At 38.9% G+C, this 23028-nt stretch overlaps 1 protein-coding gene across 1 annotated transcript in view; it reads right to left on the reverse strand.

Moving 5' to 3' along the window:
• Positions 1–408: 408 nt before the first annotated feature.
• SLC35F2 (solute carrier family 35, member F2) overlaps positions 409–23028 on the reverse strand; it is a 59962-nt gene continuing 37342 nt past the window's right edge. Inside the window, exons 3-8 of the mRNA XM_006833797.1 lie at positions 20456–20583; positions 11061–11220; positions 9948–10104; positions 9301–9353; positions 6682–6836; positions 409–612 (exon numbers count right to left, since the gene is read on the reverse strand). Of these exons, the coding sequence (XP_006833860.1) occupies positions 427–612; positions 6682–6836; positions 9301–9353; positions 9948–10104; positions 11061–11220; positions 20456–20583 (839 nt within the window). The 3' untranslated portion in view covers positions 409–426. The remainder of the gene's footprint in view (positions 613–6681; positions 6837–9300; positions 9354–9947; positions 10105–11060; positions 11221–20455; positions 20584–23028) is intronic.

The raw sequence follows: 23028 nt of genomic DNA on the forward strand, positions 1-23028 counted from the left end.
GTAAAAGGGGACTCTGTAAGTCAGAATCGACTCTACAGCACCTAACAATAACAAATGTTTGCTGCAGTCCTGGGTAGTGCAAACAGTTTACAAACTTGGCTGCAACCAAAAGGTTGGAGGCCTTGGAAGGAAGTCTTGCCTATTTACTTCCAAAAATCGGCTGTTGAAAACTCTGTGGAATACAGTTGCATTCTTACACACATGGGGTCTCAACGAGTCAGAATCAACTGGAAGTACTTGATACATAGTTCTGTGTTCCTGTTTCTAATCCAACCACAGGATCCAATCCAATGCTACCGTGTTCACTCTGAATCTGACAATGATCCAAGCATCCTCTCAGCAATCAGCAGGTTCTGCTTTACCCTGATGGTGGCTCCCAGTTCCCCGGGAGGCCTCTGATACATCCATGTGTGCTTTCTGCTGCTGCTACAAGACGGCAGAGTGGGTTTCCTGGAAGTTCTCCTCAATCTTCAGGCCCAAGTTGTCAATCCCAATGAAGGTGACCGGAGGCACGCTGCTCTCAGCTGGCTCTGCTGTGCGCGTCGGGGTGGAGCAGTACATAATAAACCCCACCATGATGATACTGAAGGACAGGATGTAGAGCCCCGAAAACTAGGGAGAGAGAAGAACAAGGCTGTTGACTGTGCTCTCTCTCATACAAATCTTCGCTGCTACCTTTTGCCAACTGCTTTTTTCTAAAATCTTCCCATATATACTTGTGAAGGCATGGGTTCTAGGAATACCACCTACCATACTGGCCAATCTAGAATTCTAGGTAATCCTTTGTTTGCCATTATAATCTAGCTACATATCACCCCACAATCAGTCCCACTTCCTGGAGAGAATCAAAGGTTAGCACAGATATCATGAGAGAACTCATCCAGTCTCTCAGTACAGCTTACAATATTGGTATGAGACAGAAGAACATAAGCCCTAAGATAAAATGTGTGGGCGTACAGATTTAACATCTCCACAACCCTTCATGTATGCTGCTCCAGTAAAGTTCATTGTGTTAAAACCTAATAAATTATCTTGTCTTTATAGGCAAATGTTACAATGGGTAAGATTTATGGGGGCCCCAGGAGACTCAGATTTTTAGAGCTGGAAAGAGCCCAGGGCACCATTTTTTCAGGGGGAGGGGAGAAGAGCCTCAAAGGAAGCCCAAAGTCATTACTAACATAAGGTCTAGTGAGGACAGCTCAGGGACCTGAGCCCTGCAGAAGGCATCTCATACCCTCTCTAGTCCTTAGGACCGATGGCAGCCGGAGCCCACTGATGGAGTTTTGGGGCACCCAACCACCCAAAGCAAAATGCAACGAAGACAGAACACTAATCCATTCAATATTTTTAGTGAAAATATCCTGATATATCACAGCATTTAAGGAAATTATGTTGTTGTTAAGTGCCATCAAGTCAGTTCAAACCCATAGTGACCCTGTATGGGGTTTCCAAGGAGCAGTTGGTGAGCTTGAACCACCAATCTTGCAGTTCAAACTGACTTTGTAGTCCAGTGCATTAAACCACAGCACCACACCAGGACTCCAAGGAAATTATACTCAGTGCTTGATATATTTGCTCTTATTTGAATTGAGGATTCATATAAAAGTTTAATTGCAGTCTAAGTTAGAGAAATCAGTATCTGTTTGTGAATAAAGCACAGGAGAGTAGCTAAAGACTGACCATAAATGACAGCAAAAATTAGGGAAACCATGAAGCATAATTATGCATAATTAAATCCCAGGATCATTCCCCACCCCCCTTGAAACAAGCAAACTCATTTTATGAAAGGTCCTACTAACCTGATTTTAAAATTAAGAATTTCATTGAAGGAAATACATATCTTTTAATTACCTTAGATTTCATATTCTATATAATAAAAAGTGCCAATAAAGTAGTAACAAAAAAAAAAAAAAAAGCAGTAAGAAAACAGGATGGTTGTGAAGGGTAAAAGAAAGAATATTAGGGAAGGAGACAGAAGAAAAAGGAAGCAGGTACACTACCAAAAGTCGAGAGAAGGGAAAACAATATTGTGTAACCATCACCACTATCTATTTCCAAATTTCCCATCACCACAAACAGAAGCTCAGGGCCCACTAAGCAATGACATCCGTCTTTCCCTTTCCTTCACATTCCTGGTAATCACTAATAAACTTGGGACTCCATACTTTTGCTAACTGAGTAAGGTTTTTTAAGTGAGCATTATACATCATTATATATCCTTAGTCACAACCAATGATGGGCTTCTGGAGACAACCAATGGCTTTGACACATTAATTTTTTTACAGATGCTCAATTATTTCTTAACCTTAAACCTTCAGTGTTCCTAAGAAATGAAATATCTACACCCCTCCACGGCCAGGAAAATCTTGACTGGACTCAGTGATGATGTCCAGCTGAGCACTAGAACTAATTTCCTACCCCAACAAAACCCAAATAAAATCTGTTGTATCAAGTCAATTCCAACTCCTAGCAACCCTATAGGAGACAGCAGAACTGCCCCCATAGAGTAAATCTTTACAGCAGCAAAATGCCACATCTTCCTCCGGTAGAGGGACTGGTGGAATCTAATTGCCAATTTTTTGGGTAGTAGTCAAGTTTCCTACCACTAGCTTTGGATTTAATACTCAGCATAGTGTCCAATACATGAAACCAAACAATCAAACCCATTGTTGTTCAGCCGATTCTGACCCATACCAACCCCATGAGCTACAGAGTAGAGCTGCTTCCTAGGATTTTCTTGGAAATAATCTTGATAGAAGCAGTTTTCCAGGCCTTTCTTCTGCAGTGTCACTGGGTAGATTTGAAACACTAACTTCTAGATTAATGGCTGAGTATATACCACCTGTACCACCCAAGGACCTGTCCAATATATAGCTGGTGTTTAAAATAACAATTGATTCAGAGACTATTAGAGGAAGTTACGGCTATTTGGAATAGAGCCCTAAATCTTTTTAAGTCAGTATTATTAAAGTAGCATGCTCTCCTCTAAAATGCCCACTGCTACCTGTGGGAAAAATATACATAATATGCTCAATACATGTCCTTTCTGGTTTGGTGGTTTTTAAATGTTGAGAAGAGAAAATATCTCTTCCTTCCATTATGTGTAATAAATGGAAGAAGCATCTTTGTCGCAAAGGAGAGGCTCTGAGGGCATGAGGTAAGTCTCATGAATGAGAGAGCTAACCCATTGTCTTTTTAAAAACTTCTACCCTTTGTGTCTGGATCTACACAGGAAGTTTCCTGTGGCTACTCTGTTCAGTAAGTATTTGTTGTGTTGTTGTTGTTTTTGCTGTTGTTAAGTGCTGTCCAGTCGGTTCTGACTCATAGCAGCCCAGAAAGGGTTTCTGAGAAGCGGGTGTTAGGTTTGAACTGCCGACCTTTCAGTTATCAGTCCAGTGCCACTCCAGGGCTCCACATTAAGTATTCACTAAAGATCAATTCCAGAGGAGGCAGAGTACATAAAGGTCTGAAAACAGATGAGTGTGAAAAACTTAAAAATTTCTTTTTGAACTGGCTGCTTAAAAACATCACAGCCAAAATTATTTTAAGTACTCTTTTTTTGTTTTTTTTTAATGATGATATAATGTAGTTGTCATTCTGTCTTTAACACTTATGCTTAAAATGCTAGGCATCTTATTCATGCTCTGAAATGTTTCCCCATCTCTATAATTTACTCTAAAGATGATAGCACACATGTTCTTTGCTCTGTAAGTCTTGAAATGGCCTTTGACCAGAAACAATAAAATCAAATGAGTTAAGAGCTGTTTGCCACACAGGAACAAAGAAACAGAAAACCAAAGAACTGAAAAGAATTTCGCAGATTGCATCCCCAAATTTGACAATAATTGTTTAAAGTGAAAGTGACACAAAAAAGGGCCATTTCATATTCAAAGGTAAGACCAGCTGAAGAGTAAATATTTAGAAGACAGTTCATAATAGTTAGGAGATAGTGACAAAAGTATTTCATTTTGTACATTTGGTTGGTTGCTTGGTTATGTGCCGTGGAGTCGGTTGTGACTCATAGCGACCCTGTACAGGGTTTCCGAGGCTGTAAATCTTTACGGGAGAGAAATTTTTATTTCTTTAACCATGTCTCCTCCTTGGGCATTATTTTACTTATGCGGGGAAAGTAAAAGTTGAACTACTAATGCTAAATCAATATATTTGGTCTGAAATTTTTTTTAAAAAAAACAGAGGTTAGGGTGTCCATTTGCCATACTGCCCAGTTCTCAAACTTTCGTCTGGTCTACAGTAGCTTTCAACTGGTGGTGGTCATGTGAGACGCAGGCACAGCACCATAGAACAACTCAGTCACTTCCTTAAGAGTGACTTTGTAACCCTTGACAACTATGCTATCATTTTGTTGTTATTTTTGTTAAGTGCTGGCAAGTCAGTTTTGATTCATAGCTACCCCTGTTTAGGGTTTCTGAGGAACAGTTGGTGGGTTTGAACTGCTGAGCCTGTGGTTCACAGTCCAGTGCTGATCCTACAGTGCCATGCCAGGAGTCTGCTCTAATAGAGAGAAAAAAATAATACAGGTAGGTAGGTAGGTAGGTAGGTGATTGGGTAGTAGCCTATCAGACTATTCTCTAATTTAGTTTGACATTTGTTAGTGTTTTTTGATACTACCAAAAAGGTATAAATATTCCTTCAGCCTTTTATAAGGTTCAGGAATACCTTAACCAGCATATTTGTAACAATAACAGCTGGTTCCTGTCACATGTAACCTTGCATGGCAAAAAGGTGTATATTTCTTAAGCAGAAATTCCTAGGAACCCATGAAACTGACAATATCAATAATTCAGCTAGGTACAGTAAGATCATGGTTGATTCCTGGGAACAGTATAAATTAATATCAAGGATTTTTACCTGGACACAGATTTTTTACAAGGACAAAGAAATATAGTTAATATTCCTACCAGCACCTGAAAATTGAAAGGATCAAGTAATAGCCAACAACCTATTTGTTGAAATAAGAGAGCAGGTCATTGAGCATTTGTTATTATTAATTCTAGGTGCCGTCGAGTTTGTTCTAACTCATAGCAACCCTATACACAACAGAACGAAACACTGCTCTGCCCTGCACCATCTCCAAAGTTGTTATGTTAGGAGCATTTACTAAGGGTAACCTGAGGAAAGACAGATTTCTAAGGCAGCCGTTCTCAAGTGTGTCTGGAAGTCCCTGAGGGTCCTAAAGACCCTTCCTAGAGGACTGTGATGTCAAAACTATTATCATAATAATACCAAGACAATATTTGCCTTTTTCACTTTCATTCTTGGAAAACTGTAGAGTGGAATGTTCCAGAGGCTATATTGTTCATGATATCATACCATAAAATGAAGAACCAGATATGAGAACCTAGCTATTTTCTATTTAGCCAGACATTAAAATTATTTTCAGTGTAAAAATATGTCACTCTTTTCACTAATTTGTCATTTTGGAAAATATATTATTTTCATAAGAATGTTATTTATGATAACATATAATAGGTTTCTTTTTTCTTAATACATAGTTTTAATTTTTGCTATTTTAATTTTAAATATGGGCAATAACAACAGATACAAGAAACTGGGGTCCTCAATACTTTTTAAAGAGTGTGACTGAGTCCTGAGATCAAAAAGTATGAGAACTGCTACCCTGAGTTTCCAAATTAGATGTGAGGTGGGGAAAAATCTACTTACTTTCTTGTCTCTAAACTATAAGTTTCCACCATGATGAATCTACGAAGGGGCTTCAAAAAGTTGTGGGAAAATTCCATTATCTTTTAATTCTATTTTTCCGCAACATTTTTGAAGTCCTCTTATTTCTAAGTTTGATAGCCTCATCTTGTTAATAGTCATGGGGAGAAAGTGCAGTACAAAGAAGACTGGACTCTGAAAATTGAGATTTTGTCCTTACTTTACCATTAATCAGCTACTAAGGGTAAGTCACTTAACTGTACATAACCTGGCTAGCCCTTAATCTCCTCATCTCTAAAATGGGACAGTTCTATCAGTAAGCCTCCAGGGACTGTGTACCCCAAAGTCCGAGGATGCTTTTTTTCCAACTATACATTTTGCTCTCCCGCTTCCCTTGAAGACACTGATCTATTGCCCTCCTTCCCCTTGAGAATTACTACATGTAACAGAAGCAGTTACTAATGGAAGGAGGTTATACTTATAAATGTGATGATGTTGTGGAGGTAGAAAAAGTCTGAAAAATCACTGAATTAAATTAACCTTAAGGACCTTTCCAGATATAATATTACCATCAAGGACAGAACCACACCAGTCCCTGCATACATAATAATGGTACAGAGATAATACACCCATCTCTCTTTTCTATCAGTACCCCCAAATTTTCTGTCTGTCAACCAGGGCCAAGAGAGTGATTAGAAAAGCTCAGTGAGCAGCCTAGATTAGACGGTCCCTCAAGGTCAGCAGTAGTGCTAAATTGTGCATTTAAATGCACTTAGCATTTCCATAAACTAGTGTCCTGGGCATACCATCATAAAGAGGAAATATGCTTTATTTCACCCTTTAAAAAAAGTCCCATAAACACAATTCTTACTCTGAACAATTTTCTAATGTCAAAGCAGTAATAACTGGGGTGGGGGCTGCGTGATGAAATTCTTCTCCAGAGGGTGAGAAACCTTTATTTTTGGATCAAGAATCTTGTCTGAACATGAACTGTTTGCTTACCTTGTAGCTGAAGAGAAAGAGTCCAAAGAAGAGACTGTAGAGGTCAGCTGTCAGGATGGCCAAGTTGACAGAAGTGGCACTTGTGGCCTTAATCACCAAAGGCATAAAACTGTACAGGCAAAACATACAGAGGGCAAATGCCACAAAGAGTAGGGCTGCGGGGGAAAAGGAATATCTAACATTATTGGGAGAAAATAAAAAGCAAATGGACTCAAGGCTTCACTACCTATAAAGCTCTCTGATCCTTTAACGCATTATCTACATAGTACCCTGCTAACAGTCAACATTGCAAATGAAAGATACAAAGTTCTCTGGGGGAAAAAAAAAGTTATGATATAGATGCTGGCATACAGCTGTAGGATAAACACTGGACTGCTAACTTCAAGGTCAGCAGTTAAAACCCACCAGTGGCTCTCAGAAACCCTATACAGGGTACCTATGAGTTGAAACCAACTCGACAGCACACAGATACATGACTTAGAATGGGGGGAGGAAACAGTTACAGTGAGTGGATTCTGACTCCTGGCTACCACATGTGTTGGGGTTAAAACTGTGCTCCATAGGGTTTGCAAGGGCTGAGTTTTCACTAGTAGATCACCAGTCCTTTCTTCCAAGATGCCTCTGGGTGACTTGAATCATCAACCTTTCAGTTAGCAGTTAACCACATTAACCATTTACACCACCCAGGGAGACTCCAATGTAGATGAAGGATCTCAGAAATCCAACAGGGTGTTGGATAGTCAAGAACTTAATATCTTGCTTATGGTGCAATCAATTCAGCTGCTCTCATCACCCATGCTATCCACCTCCCAGGCCAGAGTGATACCTGTGATAAAAGGTCAATTTATTCAATCCACATGGTAAGAAAAATCACTAAGAATCTCTCTTTTACATGATTTGCTTGTTTGATTGAACATGATTTGTATATTTGGATTCAGAATACAGAATTTGTATAGCATCAAGGACAAAATTTTTATGTTCATTTCCTTGTGTTTACCTTACTAAATTATATGCTCCAAAATAGCATAATATGTAACTGTCCTCTATAGGAAAATGTTAGACATAATAAAATACTGCTACACTGGCGGACAGGTCTCTTGTGATACAACAGTGAATAATTGTTACCAGGAATGATTGTGAGGGTTGGAAATGTAAAGGTAGACATTTTATAGCAAAGAGGGGAGTGATTAACTTTTCAGTCTAGGAGCAGAGGTCCCTAGGACCATCAAGGGAGAAGAGTGGAGAGCGGGACCCTACCCAGAGAAGCAGTGATGCCTGAAATGGAATCAGAAATGATGACGTGGAGAGAATGGAGCTGATGGGGACTTTAGACACAGAGAAGTAGAAGGGCTGTGTGCTGAAGACCTGGGGAGTACGAGTGGCAGGATTGCAGGATATACCCTTTGGTTGGCTGATGATGCATGGAGGGGACTGTAACCATGGCAATGAGACGATATACGATAGAATGAATGTAAAATTAAGGTTCTCCCATGTAAACTGTCACATAATTCACAATAAAACATTTAAGAAAAAAATATGAATATTATTAAGAAAAAAATGTCATAGAAACAAATTTTATTCATGAAATTATTTAATAGTAAAGTATGGACTGTAGAAATAAACAAATTTTTCTGCCTCTTTAAAAAAAAAAATGCTGCTACATTGGCAGTATTTCTGCTGTGCAATCATGTCTCAATCTAACTTCCATACCCAATACACATACACACACACAGCGTCACTGTGAATTATTTAATTCAATTAAATTATCCAAGTATATTAGTCTTCAGTGACGTTTTATGTGCTATATAACTTCTTTTCACCCATCATTAGGTAAAGTTCAAATATTTACTAAACTGTCACATCTGTTTTCTTCTGCTTCATTGATCTGTACAGCTGCCTAAGAAAATCAGGTGAGAATAGTGCTGGAAGGTTGTGAGTGATTGCACACCATCAGATGATTCAGGTTAATGCTTTATAAATTACATCAAATAGACAACAACCATCATAGGAAGCTGGAAGACCCAACATACAGATCAAACTCAAAGCTGAGTATGACCAAAGGTCAGGTTTGATCAGAATTCCTATTAAAGAAAGGCTAGTTCTGCAGGTGAAAATTAAAAATTAACCTCTCTGGAGTTTCATCTACAAAATCTCAAAGAAAATTCAATCTAAACTGCTATGGCTCTATGTGTGCTGAATCATACATACAGAGTGTATTGTACAAACTAGTGATTGTACAAAGACGCCTAAATACCAAAGTGGAATATTCCTTTCTTTTTTAATATGTTATTGTGTTTTAAAGGAGCTCTGGTAGCGTAGTGGTTACGAATTGGGCTGCTAACCTCAGGATCAGCAGTTTGAAACTACCAGCTGTTTCACAGACGAAAGATGAGGCTTTCTGCTCCCGTAAAGATTTGTTGTTGTTAAGTGCTGTGGAGTCGCTCCCGACTCCACAGCACATAACAACAACAACAACAATTGTGTTTTAGGTGAAAATTTACACAGCAAGTTAGGTTTCCTTTTAACTGGAGTATTTATTTCTTGATTTTTTCTTTTTATTCTCCTTTTTCCGTTAAAGAAAAGACACTGACTAAAAAGAATGAACATTTGTTTACATACCAATTTTCCAGTCCCAGTGAATGTTGGCAATATCCTTATATTCCACAATCAATCTAGAAATTAAAAAAGAGGTCACAGATGCACATTAAAATATATCTCATTTGCTTATTAACTCATTCTTCTACAGTAGTTAAGGAGCTCTGGTAGCATAGTGGTTATGAATTGAGCTGCTAACCTCAAGGCTGGCAGTTCAAAACTACCAGCTGTTCCATGGGAGAAAGATGAGGCTTTCTGCTCCCGTAAAGATTTGCGGCTTCAGAAACCCTGTGCAGGGTCACTATGAGTCGGAACTGACTCCACGGTACTTAACAACAACAATAGTAGTTAGCTATAGTAGGAAAATGTAATATTATGCTTTCTTTGAATAAGCTTATGGATTTAACACGTTAATCATTAAACATGGATATAACTGAAAGAAAAAGTCCTTGTCGGGAATATCTTTTCCACATTCTAAGGAGGAATCCTTACCCTGAAGTATAAGAAAATGAAGCATAATGATGACATTTTTACAATCTTCTAATAGATATTTAGCAAGTTGCCGATATCAAATATGAACTGGTAACAAATAACCAAATTTTAGTTACAGGAAAGTAATTATCTATGCTGCATTTGCTCATTTTGTTTTTAAAGAAAATGCTAGAACTTACAGCTGTGAACCGCTGATAATTGTTCCAAACAAGCCCACCATTCCTAAAAACTCCTCTCTGCTCAGCTTCTTCACAATATATTCTTCACACACATTGGAAATGCCGTAGAGGGAAGCCCCAGCAAGAACTAAGATGTCACCAATCAGTACATTACTACCTATAGGAAGACAAATCACAAAAAGAAATACACTGTTAATAAATGAACCCCTTTAGTTTGCCTCATGGAGTTTATCTGGCTTGTGGTCACTTAAATAAGATTAAATGCAAAGAATAACCCTGATTTCTAGAAATTTAAAGTTTTGTACTCTTCTCACTTTCTGGCACAATTCTGCTGTGAGTTTTCATATTCTGACCCCCAGCGACTAATTGAACAGGCAATGATACTGTATACCATATATTTTCTATTGTTAAATGCCGTTGAGTTGGTTCCAACTCATAGTGATCCTGTATAGGGTTTCTGAAGACTAGTTTGTGGGTTTGAGCTGCCATCCTTCTGGTTAGCAGTCCAGTGCTTATCCTACAATGCCACACCAGGACTTCCATATATAAGACCTCAGAAAATAATTCTATGACATGACAAATTATGGTTGGAGTGTCGGGGCAATTTGAAAACAATAGGGTAGAAAGTTGTTTTCCAGGTAATTTTCTCTCTTAATCAAAGGAGACACTGATGTCATCTGTAAATTGAGTGAATTCATAGGTTTTATTTGGGTTTCCTACTATCAGTTATACAAAAGTCTCATCAAAGATTTAAAAATTCATCCATTGAACATAAAATTTCCTTTTTGATTAAAAAAAAATCAAGACCATACAATAGACTTCCTAGTAACTAATTCAATTGTTTAGACCAAAAGATTATTTCAAATATATATATATTTTTTTAATTTCTCTTCATTAGAGAAAACAAAAATACTTTGTGTGACAAAAAGAAGCAGGACTGTAGCTGGGTAGGAAGACAAAGAATGTTCTGTAAAGTGATTTCAAAATACCAGAAGCAAGTAAATATGAAAATAAAATTTTAAATGTCATTATGCTTTCTGCCTTTTACTGTACCTCTGCAAAATAAAGTGAAAATATAAACTGACTGACCAGAAACAAGGAACACAATGTTACCTGAATTGTCTTCCCTCTCTGCTAATATGTCTGCACCAACCATGGTTCCTACACCCAACAGACAGACCGCCACAGCAATGAAGTGGATCACTCTGTATCTTGCATAAAGAATAAACCATGAAAGAGCCATCAACACGGGAATCCCAAAGCAATCCAAAAGCTGCATGGACAGAGAAACAAACAGTGTAAAACATCTCCAATTAGCCAAAAACAGTTAATTACATAAAAACTGGTGCTGTTGGGTGTTCTTGATTTGACTGTGACTCATAGCAAATCCACGTAGAGAGTAGAACAGGCCCATAGTTTTTTAAACCGCACTCTTGATAAGAACAGATACCCAGGTGTTTCTCATGCAGAGTCACTGGCTTGGTTTAAACACCAACCTTTCGGTTAGTGCCAAACACTTAACCACTGTGCCAATTGTAGTTGTTATTGTGTAGTGCCGTAGAGCCGATTCTGACGCATAGCAACCCTATATAGGGTTTCCAAGGCTTGCAGTTCAAACAATTTTGCAGTATGGTGTCTTAGCCCACAGCGCCACTTGTTGTTGTTGTTAAGTGCCGTCGAATCGGTTCCGACCCATAACAACCTTGTATAGGGTTTCCGAGGAGCGGCTGGTGAGCTTGAACCACCGACCTTACAGTTCAAACGGCTTTGCAGTCTGGTTCATTATCCCACAGCGCCACCTAGAGGTCCTTAAATAAAAAGTGTTGTTGTTAAGTGCCATTGAGTCAGTTTCAACTCATAGTGGCCAGTGGGCTTGAACAACCGACCTTGCGGTAGGCAGTCCAGTACTTATCCTACAGCTACACACCAGGACTCCTAAAGTAAAAGTAGGAGCTAGAATTTATTTCCAGTTCTAAATGTTACCTGGATTAACTCATTTAATCCTCACAACAATTTTATGAGATCGGAACTACATGAGGAAAACCAAGGCAAAGAGAGGCTAAATGAGTTGCCAGGAGAATCACATTGTTAAAAGTTAAAGAGCATTATATGCACCTAGTGTTTCAAGTGTATTGCTGGTTTTATAATATTGGGTTCAAAAAAGGCATCAAGGAATCAAAATGACCTGCTTGCTAGCCCATGCAGTAAAAATTTTAGAATTTAACTCTTCCTATTTCTTGACTCTGGCTTTAGGCACTTGCATATTCACAGTCGAATCAGAAGTTAAGTGCATGGGTTCAAGTTCAGACATTGCCATTAATGAGCTTGGTTGTTGTTATTAAGTGCCATTGAGTCGGTTCTGACTCATAGCATCCCTGTGTAGGGTTTTTGAGAAGCAGCTGGCAGGTTTGAACTGCCAGCATCGTGGTTCTCAGTCCAGTGCTAATCCTATAGCACCACACCAGGAGTCCGCTAATGAGCTAGAATTAAACAAATTACTTAATTTAGATCTCAGTGGAGGTAACATTATTACCTATTTCACAAAATTATTATGATAAATGAGACCATACTTATAAAAGTCTTAGCATGTACCTGATACAGTAATTTCAATAAGTAAGGAGCTCTGGTAGTGTAGAGGTTACAAATCAGACTGCTAACCTGAAAGTCAGCAGTTCCACAGGAGAAAGATGAGATATTCTGCTCCCGTAAAGATTTATAGCCTCAGAAACCCTGTGCAGGATTGTGTAAGGTCACTATGAGTCGGAACCGACTCCACAGTACTTAACAACAACAAGCGTACATAGAGTACGTGGAAAGAGGGATATCATTGCTGATGTCAGATGGATCTTGACTGAACGTATAGAATATCAGAAAGATGTTTACCTGTGCTTTATTGACTATACAAAGGATTTTGATTGTGTGGATTATGACAAGCTATGGACAGCATTGCAGAAAATTAGTATTCTGGAATACTTAATTATGCTCATTAGGAACCTGTACATAGACCAAGAGACAGTTGTTCAAACAGAACAAGGTTGAAAATTAGGAAAGGTGTGCACCAGGGTTGTATACTTTCACCATATTTATTCAATCTGTTGTTGTTGTTGTTAGGTGCCATCTAGTTGATACCAACTCACTGCAACCCTATGCACAACAGAACAAAATACTGCCTGATCCTGGGCCAACCTCACTACAGTTGGCATGCTTGAGTTCATCAATGCTGTCACTTGGCCCATCCATCTCGTTGGGTGTCTTCCTCTTTTTCTCTGACCCTCCACCTTACCAAACATGATATCCTTCTCCAGGGACTGGTCCCTGCTGACAATATGTCCAAAGTATGAGAAGAGATGAAGTCTGGGCATTCTGGCTTCCAGGATGTATGTATTCAATCTGTATGCTGAGCAAATATTCTGAGAAGCTAGATTATATGAAGAATATGGTATCAGGATTGGAGGAAGGCTAATTAACAACCTGCAATATGCAGATTATACAACCTTGCTTGCTGAAAGGGAATAGACCTTAAAATATTTACTTATGAAGATCAAAAACAACAGCCTTTGGTATGGATTGCACCTCAATGTAAAGAAAAGAAAAATACTCACCACTGGGTCAATAAGCAACATCCATATAAATGTAGAAAAGATTGAAGTTGTCAAAGACTTTAATTTGCTGAAATCAACCATCAACACTCATGGAGGCAGCAGTCAACAAATCAAACAATGTATTGCATTAGACAAATCTGCTGCACAAGACCTCTTTAAAGTTTCTCTAAAAAAAAGTGAGAGAGCCAGGTATTGAACCCAGGAATTCTGCCTGTATAATTAATCTCTCCACTCCCACCTCTGTTTACCCTGAAGTCCAACTGGCAAACTTTCCTTCCTTCCTGCATCCATTCACTAAATCAACAAATATTTACTAAGCACCTTGCATGTGCCACACACTGTGATAGGAGTTAGAAATACAGCGGAGAACAAAACAGAAACAAGCTCTGCCCTCAGGAGATAAGGATGGCTAGAGAATGACTAGACAGACATGGAATAAATAATGACACAACTAGATATAATTGCAATTAGGCTAAGTGCTCACAAAGAAGTTACAGGTTATTTAATTAGAGAGCTTAACCAACACCATCTTCTTGGCAAAAGGCCCACCGGCCCTGTCACATGAGAAAGACACTTCTTTCTGCAAATACTCTTGCTCATCTTCCTCATAAACTCTCTCCTGGTGTGGCGCTGTAGGATAAGCACTCTATCTCAAGGTCAGTCTGAACTGCAAGGCTGGAGGTTCAAACTCACCAACCGCTCCTCGCAAAACCTATACAAGGTCACTATAAGTGGGAACCAACTTAACAACATCACCAGTTGGAACCAGGAAATGCTTTATATATACCCCTGCTAGTGTAAGTCTGAAAGGCAAGGAGGTTAAGAATGTCAAAATTATGGCAAATTCAAAAGCATCAACAAGATGAAAGGGAGAAAAAAAAAAATCTCACTCACTCAATTCTTAAGTTCACAAATTTTATAAAATGCATCAAAAGATAAAATGTATTTATTACACTAATAATAGTTCTGCTGTTTTATTGCTCACCCTGTTTTTTATTTATTTTAACCTTGTCTTGGATTCTCTCTGTATCTGTTTAGTCTGGAGCAAGGCAGGCCCTAAGTCTACAGCAACTCATTTGATTCTGCCCAGTTGTTTATTGATTGCCTTTCATTGCAATGTCATCCCTGGGGTCAGACACAACATGTGCAGCAAAGGGTACCTTGCCTTGTTATTTATTCCAGCTGCAGAACTCTAATTTCCTAAGTGCTTTATGGAGCCTGTCTGAATAACAAAAGTATTAAAGGATGCAAATGACAATCTGATATCTGCCCCATATGACAATCTGATATCTGCCCCGTATGACAATCTGATATCTGCCCCATATGACAATCTGATATCTGCCCCGTATGACAATCTGACATCTGCCCCACGAGATATCAGCCACAGTGACTTCACAATCTCAACCTACAGCCCCCCTTAGGAGCCCTGCTGTGGCCCTGCAGGATAATACACTGGACCACAAGATAGGTTTGAACCACAAGGTCAGGGGTTCAAACCCACCAACCACTCCTCAGAAACACTATACAGGCTTGCTATGAGTAGGAACCAACTTGAAGGCACTTCACAACAACAACCAACAATCCTTAAACAAACAAAAAGTGAAAACATCAGTCTAAGAACCATCACAAAATACTCTCCTTAAAGTGTGTTTTAAAATCAATCTTAATTTACTCTATTTTTAACATTTTTTGGAATCTATGTGAGCAATGAATGGCCATATAGAGGAGTTGCTTACAGCTCCAGGGGCCTTAACTCAGGCCCAGACCCTAATGATGACCAGCTTTGTGATCTTCAGCCACTGTCTTCTGAGTCAAAATATAAACTGAGATCAGATTAAGTGATTTAGCAGGTCCTGGTGGTGCTGTAGGATAAGCACTGAATTGCTAATCTCAAGGTCAGCAGTTCAAACCCACCAGTCATTTCAAAAAAGAAAGATGAGACTTTTTGCTTCCATAAAGATTGACAGCCTAGGAAACCCCACATAGGGTCACTATGAGTTGGAATTGACTTGATAGCAGTGAGTTTAATGGAACTTTATTGGTGCTGTGGGATAAGCATACGGCTGTTAACCGCAAGGTCAGGGGGTTCAAACTCACCAGTTGCTCTGTGGGAGAAAGATGAGGTTTTCTGCTCCCATAAGGAGCTCTGGTAGCGTAGTGGTTACAAATCGGGCTGCGAACCTCACGGTCAGCAGTTTGAGACTACCAGCTGAGAGAAAGATGAGGCTTTCTGCTCTCGTAAAGATTTACAGCCTTGGAAACCCTGTACAGGGTCACTATGAGTCAGAACCGACTCCACAGCACATCAAAAAAAAAAAACGTAGTCTCAGAAACCCTATAGAGTCACTATGAAATGACTTAGTGGCACTGGGTTAGCTTTTTTTGTTGTTTTAGTGCCTCCTCTGAAGGAACCCTGGTGACATCGTGGTTTAAACAAGCACTCAGCAGCTAATCATAAGGTCAGTGGTTCAAACCCACAGGAGAAAGGCATGGCAGGCAGCTTTTGTAAAGATTTACAGCCTTAAGAATCCCTGTGGGGCCGTCTGACTTTTTCCTATTGGGTTGCTATGAGTTGAAATCAACTCAGGGGCAGTGGGTTTGGTTTGAGTTGGTTCCTACTCTGAAATTCCAGGATTTCTCACCTAATATCGATCACCTTCAATCACTTTTCTACATTGAATCTCCTTTTCAAAATGTAGTCTTGGTGATGGATGGATTTATTCTCTTTGATGATGTCAGTACCAAAAGGCCCCCTATTTAATTTAATCTTAAAATAGAATTATGGCACCACTACTGCAAATCAGGGTTCTATGTGAAACTCTGAGAGGAGTGGAGGACATGTATATGAAAATAAATTATTGTTGTTGTTGTTAGGTGCCATTGAGTCAGTTCCAACTCATACTGACCTTATGCACAACAAAACAAAACACTGCCCAGTCCTGGACCAACCTCACAATCGTTGCTACACGTGCGCCCATTTTAAAAGGAACCATGGAATATAGATGATAAAATCAAATTAAGATAGGTCTTAAAGAATGGGGTGATTCTTAGGTCTTCTCTAGAAACAATAGAAAAATAGGGAAGACTGTGGGTGGTGATGGGTCGATGTGGGAGACGGTATGCGTAGAAACTTAGACCATGAAATATAAATGATTATGTCATAAAATTCATGTATTCATCCAGGAATCTTATGGTAGCATAGTGGATTATAAACTGGGCTACTAAATACAAGGTCAGAAGTTCAAATCTATCAGTCACTCTTCAGGAGAGAGATGAGGCTTTCTGCTCCTGTAAAGATATACAGCCCCGGAAACCCTAAACAGAGTCGCTATGAGTTGAAACCGACTCAGTGACACACAACTACCACCACCACCACCTTTATTCATCAGCAGAGCTTCTAAACTAAGATGAACTAAGAAAAGTCTGGCAGTCTGCTTCCAAACACCAGCTAATACTTATAAATTTAATCCACAACTCATCATGGAGATGGCACAAGACCAGACGGTGTTTTGTTCCATTATGCATGAGTTGCCACAAGTTGGGGGGTTGATTTGACAGCTGTTTCACGGGAGAAAGATGAAGAGTTCTGCTCCCGAAAAGATTTACAGCCTCGGAAACCCTGTACAGGGTTGCTATGAGTCAGAACCGACTCCACGGCACATAACAACAACAACAACAACAACAACAACAATAACTTCTTTTTGTAATTATAGAACCTTAGGGAGAATCCTTAAGAAGGGACTTTATAGATTCTCTGATTCAAAATTCTACTCTTTCATATTGTCCACACCCAAGACTCATTCAAGGAGAGACTACTTGATAATTTCAGTGAAAGGTACTCTCTGTTGCTGATGGAAATTTTAGTTGCTAATACCTTTTTCAAAATAAACTCCTTGCTAGGACCATAAGTAGATGACTTTTCATTTTAGCTCTTATTAAGTTTTGTTTTTTTTCTTTACATTCTATTTATTTTGTTGTTGTTGAGAACACACATAGCAAAACCTACCACAAATTCAGCAGTTTTTACATGTTCAATTTAGTGACATTGATTACATTCTTCAAATTATATGGACATTCTCACCCTCCTTTTCTGAGTTGTTCTTCCTCCATTAACATAAACTCATTCATTGCCCCTCTAAGGCTAATCTCTAATCTTTCAAATTGCTGTTGTCAATCTGATCACACAGACAGTTCTTATTAAGAGCATAGCGCTCAAGGCAGGTACTCTTCTACTTGTCAAGCTAAACTATTGTTTGGCTTTAAGAGAAAATATTCAGGGGATATTTTTGGCTTGAGGTTTAAAGATTATCTCAGAGCAATAGTTTCATGGGTTTACCCGCCCTTTATGACTCCAGAAAGTCTAAAGTCCATGGCATTTTGAAATTCTGTTCTACATTTTGATCAGGATTCTCCTATGGATCAAAATGTCCATTAATGCTAGCTGGGTACCATCCTGTTCTGTTCTTGCTCATGGAGGAAATTACCAACATATTCCATATTTTCTTCCTGTTCCTGACTCTCCTTCTTCCTCTGTTATTTCAGGTGAATAAAGACCAATTGTTGTGCTTGCTTTGTATGACTCCTTGCAAGATTTTAAGATTCCAAACACTATGCAACAAACTAGGAGGTAGAACAGAGCACTGTTCGGCATGTTATCAGGCCAAGCAGTGTTTGCTTCTACACAGTAGCCTCTGCAATTACTCGTTTATGGTCATTGTTGTAAATATATCTCTCATGAAATTTTTGCCAATTCAACTTTTTACAGGTGTACAACTTATTAACCACAATTATAATATTCAGCTGTGCAACCCTACCCTTACTCAATGAGATACTTTTTTCATCACTGTTAACCCCTATTTTCTCCCTCCCTCCTACCCCTGGTAACCACTAATAAACTCGGGTCTCTGTATATTTGTGTTTATTTGTCTTTTGCTACTTGTGCTTTAGTTATTATATTAGATAAGGAGCTCTGGTAGCGTAGTGGTTACAAATTGGACTGCGAACCTTAAGGTCAGGAATTCAAAACTACCAGCTGTTCTGTGGGAGAAAGTTGAGGCTTTTTGCTCCCGTAAAGATTTACAGCTTCGAAAACCCTGTACAGGGTCGCTATGAGTCGGAACTGACTCCACGGCACATAACCACTACCACCAATCCATTGTTGATAGCTAGACTATATGACTTTTGACAAGTGCATAGATTTTTATAAAAGGTTTTAGATGAAAAAAATTTTTAAATGTTTTCCATAATATAAGTCATGACCTTTAATCACAAAAATCCAACTATAAATGTTGAACTAAGCTGTATTTTGATCTTCCACCAAATTAATAAATGTTCATCATTATTAGCTCAGGTGTCAAAGTTTTTGTAAATCATAATCAAGTAATCAAATGTATATGAGATTATGAGAGTACACCTGACTACAAAATAATTACTTTCTATATACTTTTACTGTCATTATCCAATGCTCAGGCTGTATGTGATAAACATAATTATCTTGGTAATTCCTGATTTAATGTTAAATAAAATTCTGCTTTGTGTCTCGGTGTGGCGCTGTAGGATAGGTTTTGGATTGCAAGGTCCGTTTGAACCGTAAAGTCAGCGGTTCAAACACCAGTCTCACCTCGGAAACCCAAGTAGGAACAGATTTGACAGTACTTAACAATAACAACAATAATATTTCCTATCACAGCTTTGGGATACATGCTGGTCAAAAACCAAGAGGTTTGCTGGGACAATGTTAGCATGCTACAGAAAAGTATTTAATACAATACACTCTGGTAATAACTACATTTAATACCTATGCGCACGGCAAAAACACTAAGTTTTTATTAACCCTTATCTCTTTAAGGTGAAGCAAGCCTAATTTCATGCCAATTTTTCCACCAATCCTATCATTTGAAGATTAAATGAGAAGCTACGTTTCTGTGTTTTATACAGGCAGCCCCTGGGCTATGAACATCCGATAATTCCTACTTGCCCTTTAATGTTACGTAAATTTCTCCTCACTTTGAAACTATTAAACCAGCCCCAACTCACCACAAATTCTTCATCATAATCACTTTCACTTGGCTGCAAGTGCAGCTTTTAAGTCACTGAAAAGGCTTCCAGTCTTTTCTTGCACTCAGTTAAGACTAAATAAGAACCTGTTCTGACTTACCTACAAATTCTTAAAGACACAGTTCGGAACGGATCTCGTTTATACCCCAGAGACTGCCTGTATAGTGAGAGAAGTGATGCATCAAAAGGTTATACACTCATTAAACTGTGAAGTCTCAACCTGGCAGTAGACTTTATCTCATTTTCACCTCCATTTATAAAACATCCTGTTGTCAGAAAAGGTGACTCAGGGCTATGATACATCCCCATAGTTTGCTAACATTAGGACAAGTGAAATTAGTCTTCCTCAACTACACAAAGTTGAAAAGTACTGCAGTAAAGAATATTTTTCTTCTAATCTAAAAAAGAAACAGGGGTGTGAGTTTTACCTTTGGCTACCACTTCTACCCAAGGTGTCTTCAATATATACTTGGAAACCTCCAGCTTCTCTGTAGCACAAAGGTACATCCATATGCCGATGTTTGAGCATTACACTAAACAGTAAACCTGTCAGAATCAAGTATGAATTGCCAACTAAATATTTATGCTTATTTTGGTAGGAACTATTCTAATTTGCTGTAGCATTAGCAATTTGGGAACTGATTAACTTCTATACACTGTCACTAATTCCAGGAAACATTACTCATTAGAACATATGCTCTCTCTGGAAAAACAGATAGCATCCACCTGCATTTAACTTGTCTTCCAGTGAACAGATTTTTCAATAAATGTAGGTTAACTAACACATGTGAGATCACATTCTTCTCTTGAAGCTTTCAAATCCAAAGTGATGAGAGGTCTCCCTCTTACCTGGACGCTGGTTAGAGTCGTGTATTGGTATGCTCTGACAATCAAGTAATTTGCCTCCACATCTGCTAGTCCCAGCAGGATGTACTTCCACCATTTTCTTTTCAAGATGTATAGGAGATTATCGCTGCCTGGTTGAAAGACATCTGAGTAAATACACGTTACTTGCAAATAACACCATGAGCATTAATTTGGGAATCAAAAAGTCAAAGGGTATTTTGAATGGAACTCCTCTTATTTTCTATTACTCACAAACCAAACCCCTACAACAGCTTAGCAGAAACATTAAAAAAAACATTTTGTTTTAATCTGAGACCCAAGCTAAATTGTCACCATAGACCAAGTATTCAATGAAAGCACTGAAGAGACAGTCAGTAGGGGGGAAATGACTACATTTCCCTTTACCATTGTAATAGAAATATAATGTCCGGATATGGGTTTGGATGTTGCCATTCCTGACAAGTCACAGAATAACCTAGGAAATGAAATACTTTTGTATGACTTCATTAGATGTTTAATCTCTATTCATGGGCTTCAACAAAGGAAACTCTGCGTGTGGTCAGGCTTTTGGAAAAGGTGTGCTTTTAAGTGAAGATTAAGTTGGTGATAAACTTGGAAAAAAGACTTAGTGGCACCACTGCAAAAACACCTTTATTACCCAATTCTATATCTTCAAACCAACTACTATTTACCACTTCAAAGTATCTAGCAACATCGGAGACACAGATGTGGCACATATATGAGAAGGCTTTATGTTAGGAAACCTACAAGGAAATAACGGTAGTGAGAATCATATTCAACTAACTATCATTAAAACTCAATTAGCAGGAACATCTTGAAACACAGAGTTAGTCTTCCTCAACATGGGATGGCATGGAATGTACTTAGCAGGCAACTCTTTTTTTTTTTTTTTGCATGCTGTTTTCTGTTGTTGTTTTTTTAATGTTTTATTGTGTATTGTGTGATAGTCTACATGGGGGAACATTAGCTTTGCATTCCTTCCATCATACATCATCTCATTGCCATAGTTACCATCCTGTCCATGCATCATCACCCAACCAAAGAGTATACCCTGCAACCAACTCTTAGGGGGCACCACACTGATGTATTAATGAAGTGCAGGAACTTCCTGAGAACTCCTGATGTGGTGCTGTAGTATCAACACTGGACTATGAACTACAAGGTCTACAAACCACAAGGTCAGCAGTTCAAAACCACCAGCTGTTCTTCAGAAACCCTATACAGGGTCGCTTTGAGTCAGAACTGACTCAACAGCACTTAACAACAACAACAACTGCCTGAAAGCCAATGCTTACATAGAAGAGCAACATTTAGGGCTATTAACCATAGTTGGTTATATGCCATAGAGTTGATTCTATGGCATATAATCTTTACACGAGCAGAAAGCCTCATCTTTTTCCTGCAGAACAGCTGGGAGTTTTCAACTGCTGACCTTGAGGTTAGCAGCCCAACTCATTACCACTACACTACCAGAGTCCAGTTCCTAAAGCTCTTGCAAAATTTGGCGTTTGCCCTGTCAGATGTTTTTCCCACTTTAAAAATAAGTTACATAAGTAAGATATGCTCACCATGGAATGGTCAATCATTCCAAATCAAAAGGGCAACATTTGCTTAAGGACAGAGTTGAGAAGGGATGGGAAGGTGGGTGGAATGGAATTAGGAAGTACAGGCAGGAAGCAGGATAACTGTTGTTGCGTGGAGGGAATTGCAATCATTGGGATGAAACAAAGTGTATGTTGTTGACTATAAAGTGGATGATCTTGTCTATAAACCTTCACTTGATTCACAATAAGAAAATGAAAAATAAGTAATATATTCTGACACAGAAGAATGCTACTGGTACTGGAAAACAATGGGCTTTTCTTTTATATGGTCTTTCTGGCCATAGTCTTGTAACTCCCACAAAATGGTTAGGTGGGACTATGCAAATACAAAAAGGCCTTCAAAAGATTTGTGGGAAAAGTCCATTCTCTTTTAATTCCATTTTCTCATGAATTTTTGAAGCCCCCTCTTAAGGTGCCTGTGGCACAATAAGGGAATTGGACAGCTTTGCCATCCCGCTACGCTTAAAAAGAGCCAACCCCACAAGCTGAGGGACCTCACTATCATTCAGAAGAAGAGCCTGGAGCAGAATGCATTTTGTGGGTCCCTGCAGAGAAACTCCTAGATCCAGGAGACAGTGCTGCAACACTGCAGTGCTTTAATACTGGAGGTGGCCATGGCATGGGGTGGCAATAGCAAAGGACAGCAGCAAAATGGATAGCAGCAGCTAGGACCACAGATGGCTGTAGTGGGCTACCCAATCCATGGAGTCAGAATGGTAAGCACCTTTGAGAAGGCTTCCTGATGAAATGGGATGCCTCAAGGCAGATCCACAAACCAGGGCTCCTTCCTCATCTGTAAAATGAGGATACTAGTAATATTCGCCTGAGTTGTGAGACTTCGGTGAGTAAATCCATAATGAAAACAAGCTAAGTAATTAAAGTGATGCTTAGCACAAAAAAAGTCAGAATCTGTTTTTCCCCATTTTTGTGTAGCTAAGGAGCTCTGGTAGC

This window comes from Chrysochloris asiatica, unplaced genomic scaffold (assembly GCF_000296735.1).
Source record: "Chrysochloris asiatica unplaced genomic scaffold, ChrAsi1.0 scaffold00008, whole genome shotgun sequence".
NCBI classification, from domain to species: Eukaryota; Metazoa; Chordata; class Mammalia; order Afrosoricida; family Chrysochloridae; genus Chrysochloris; species Chrysochloris asiatica.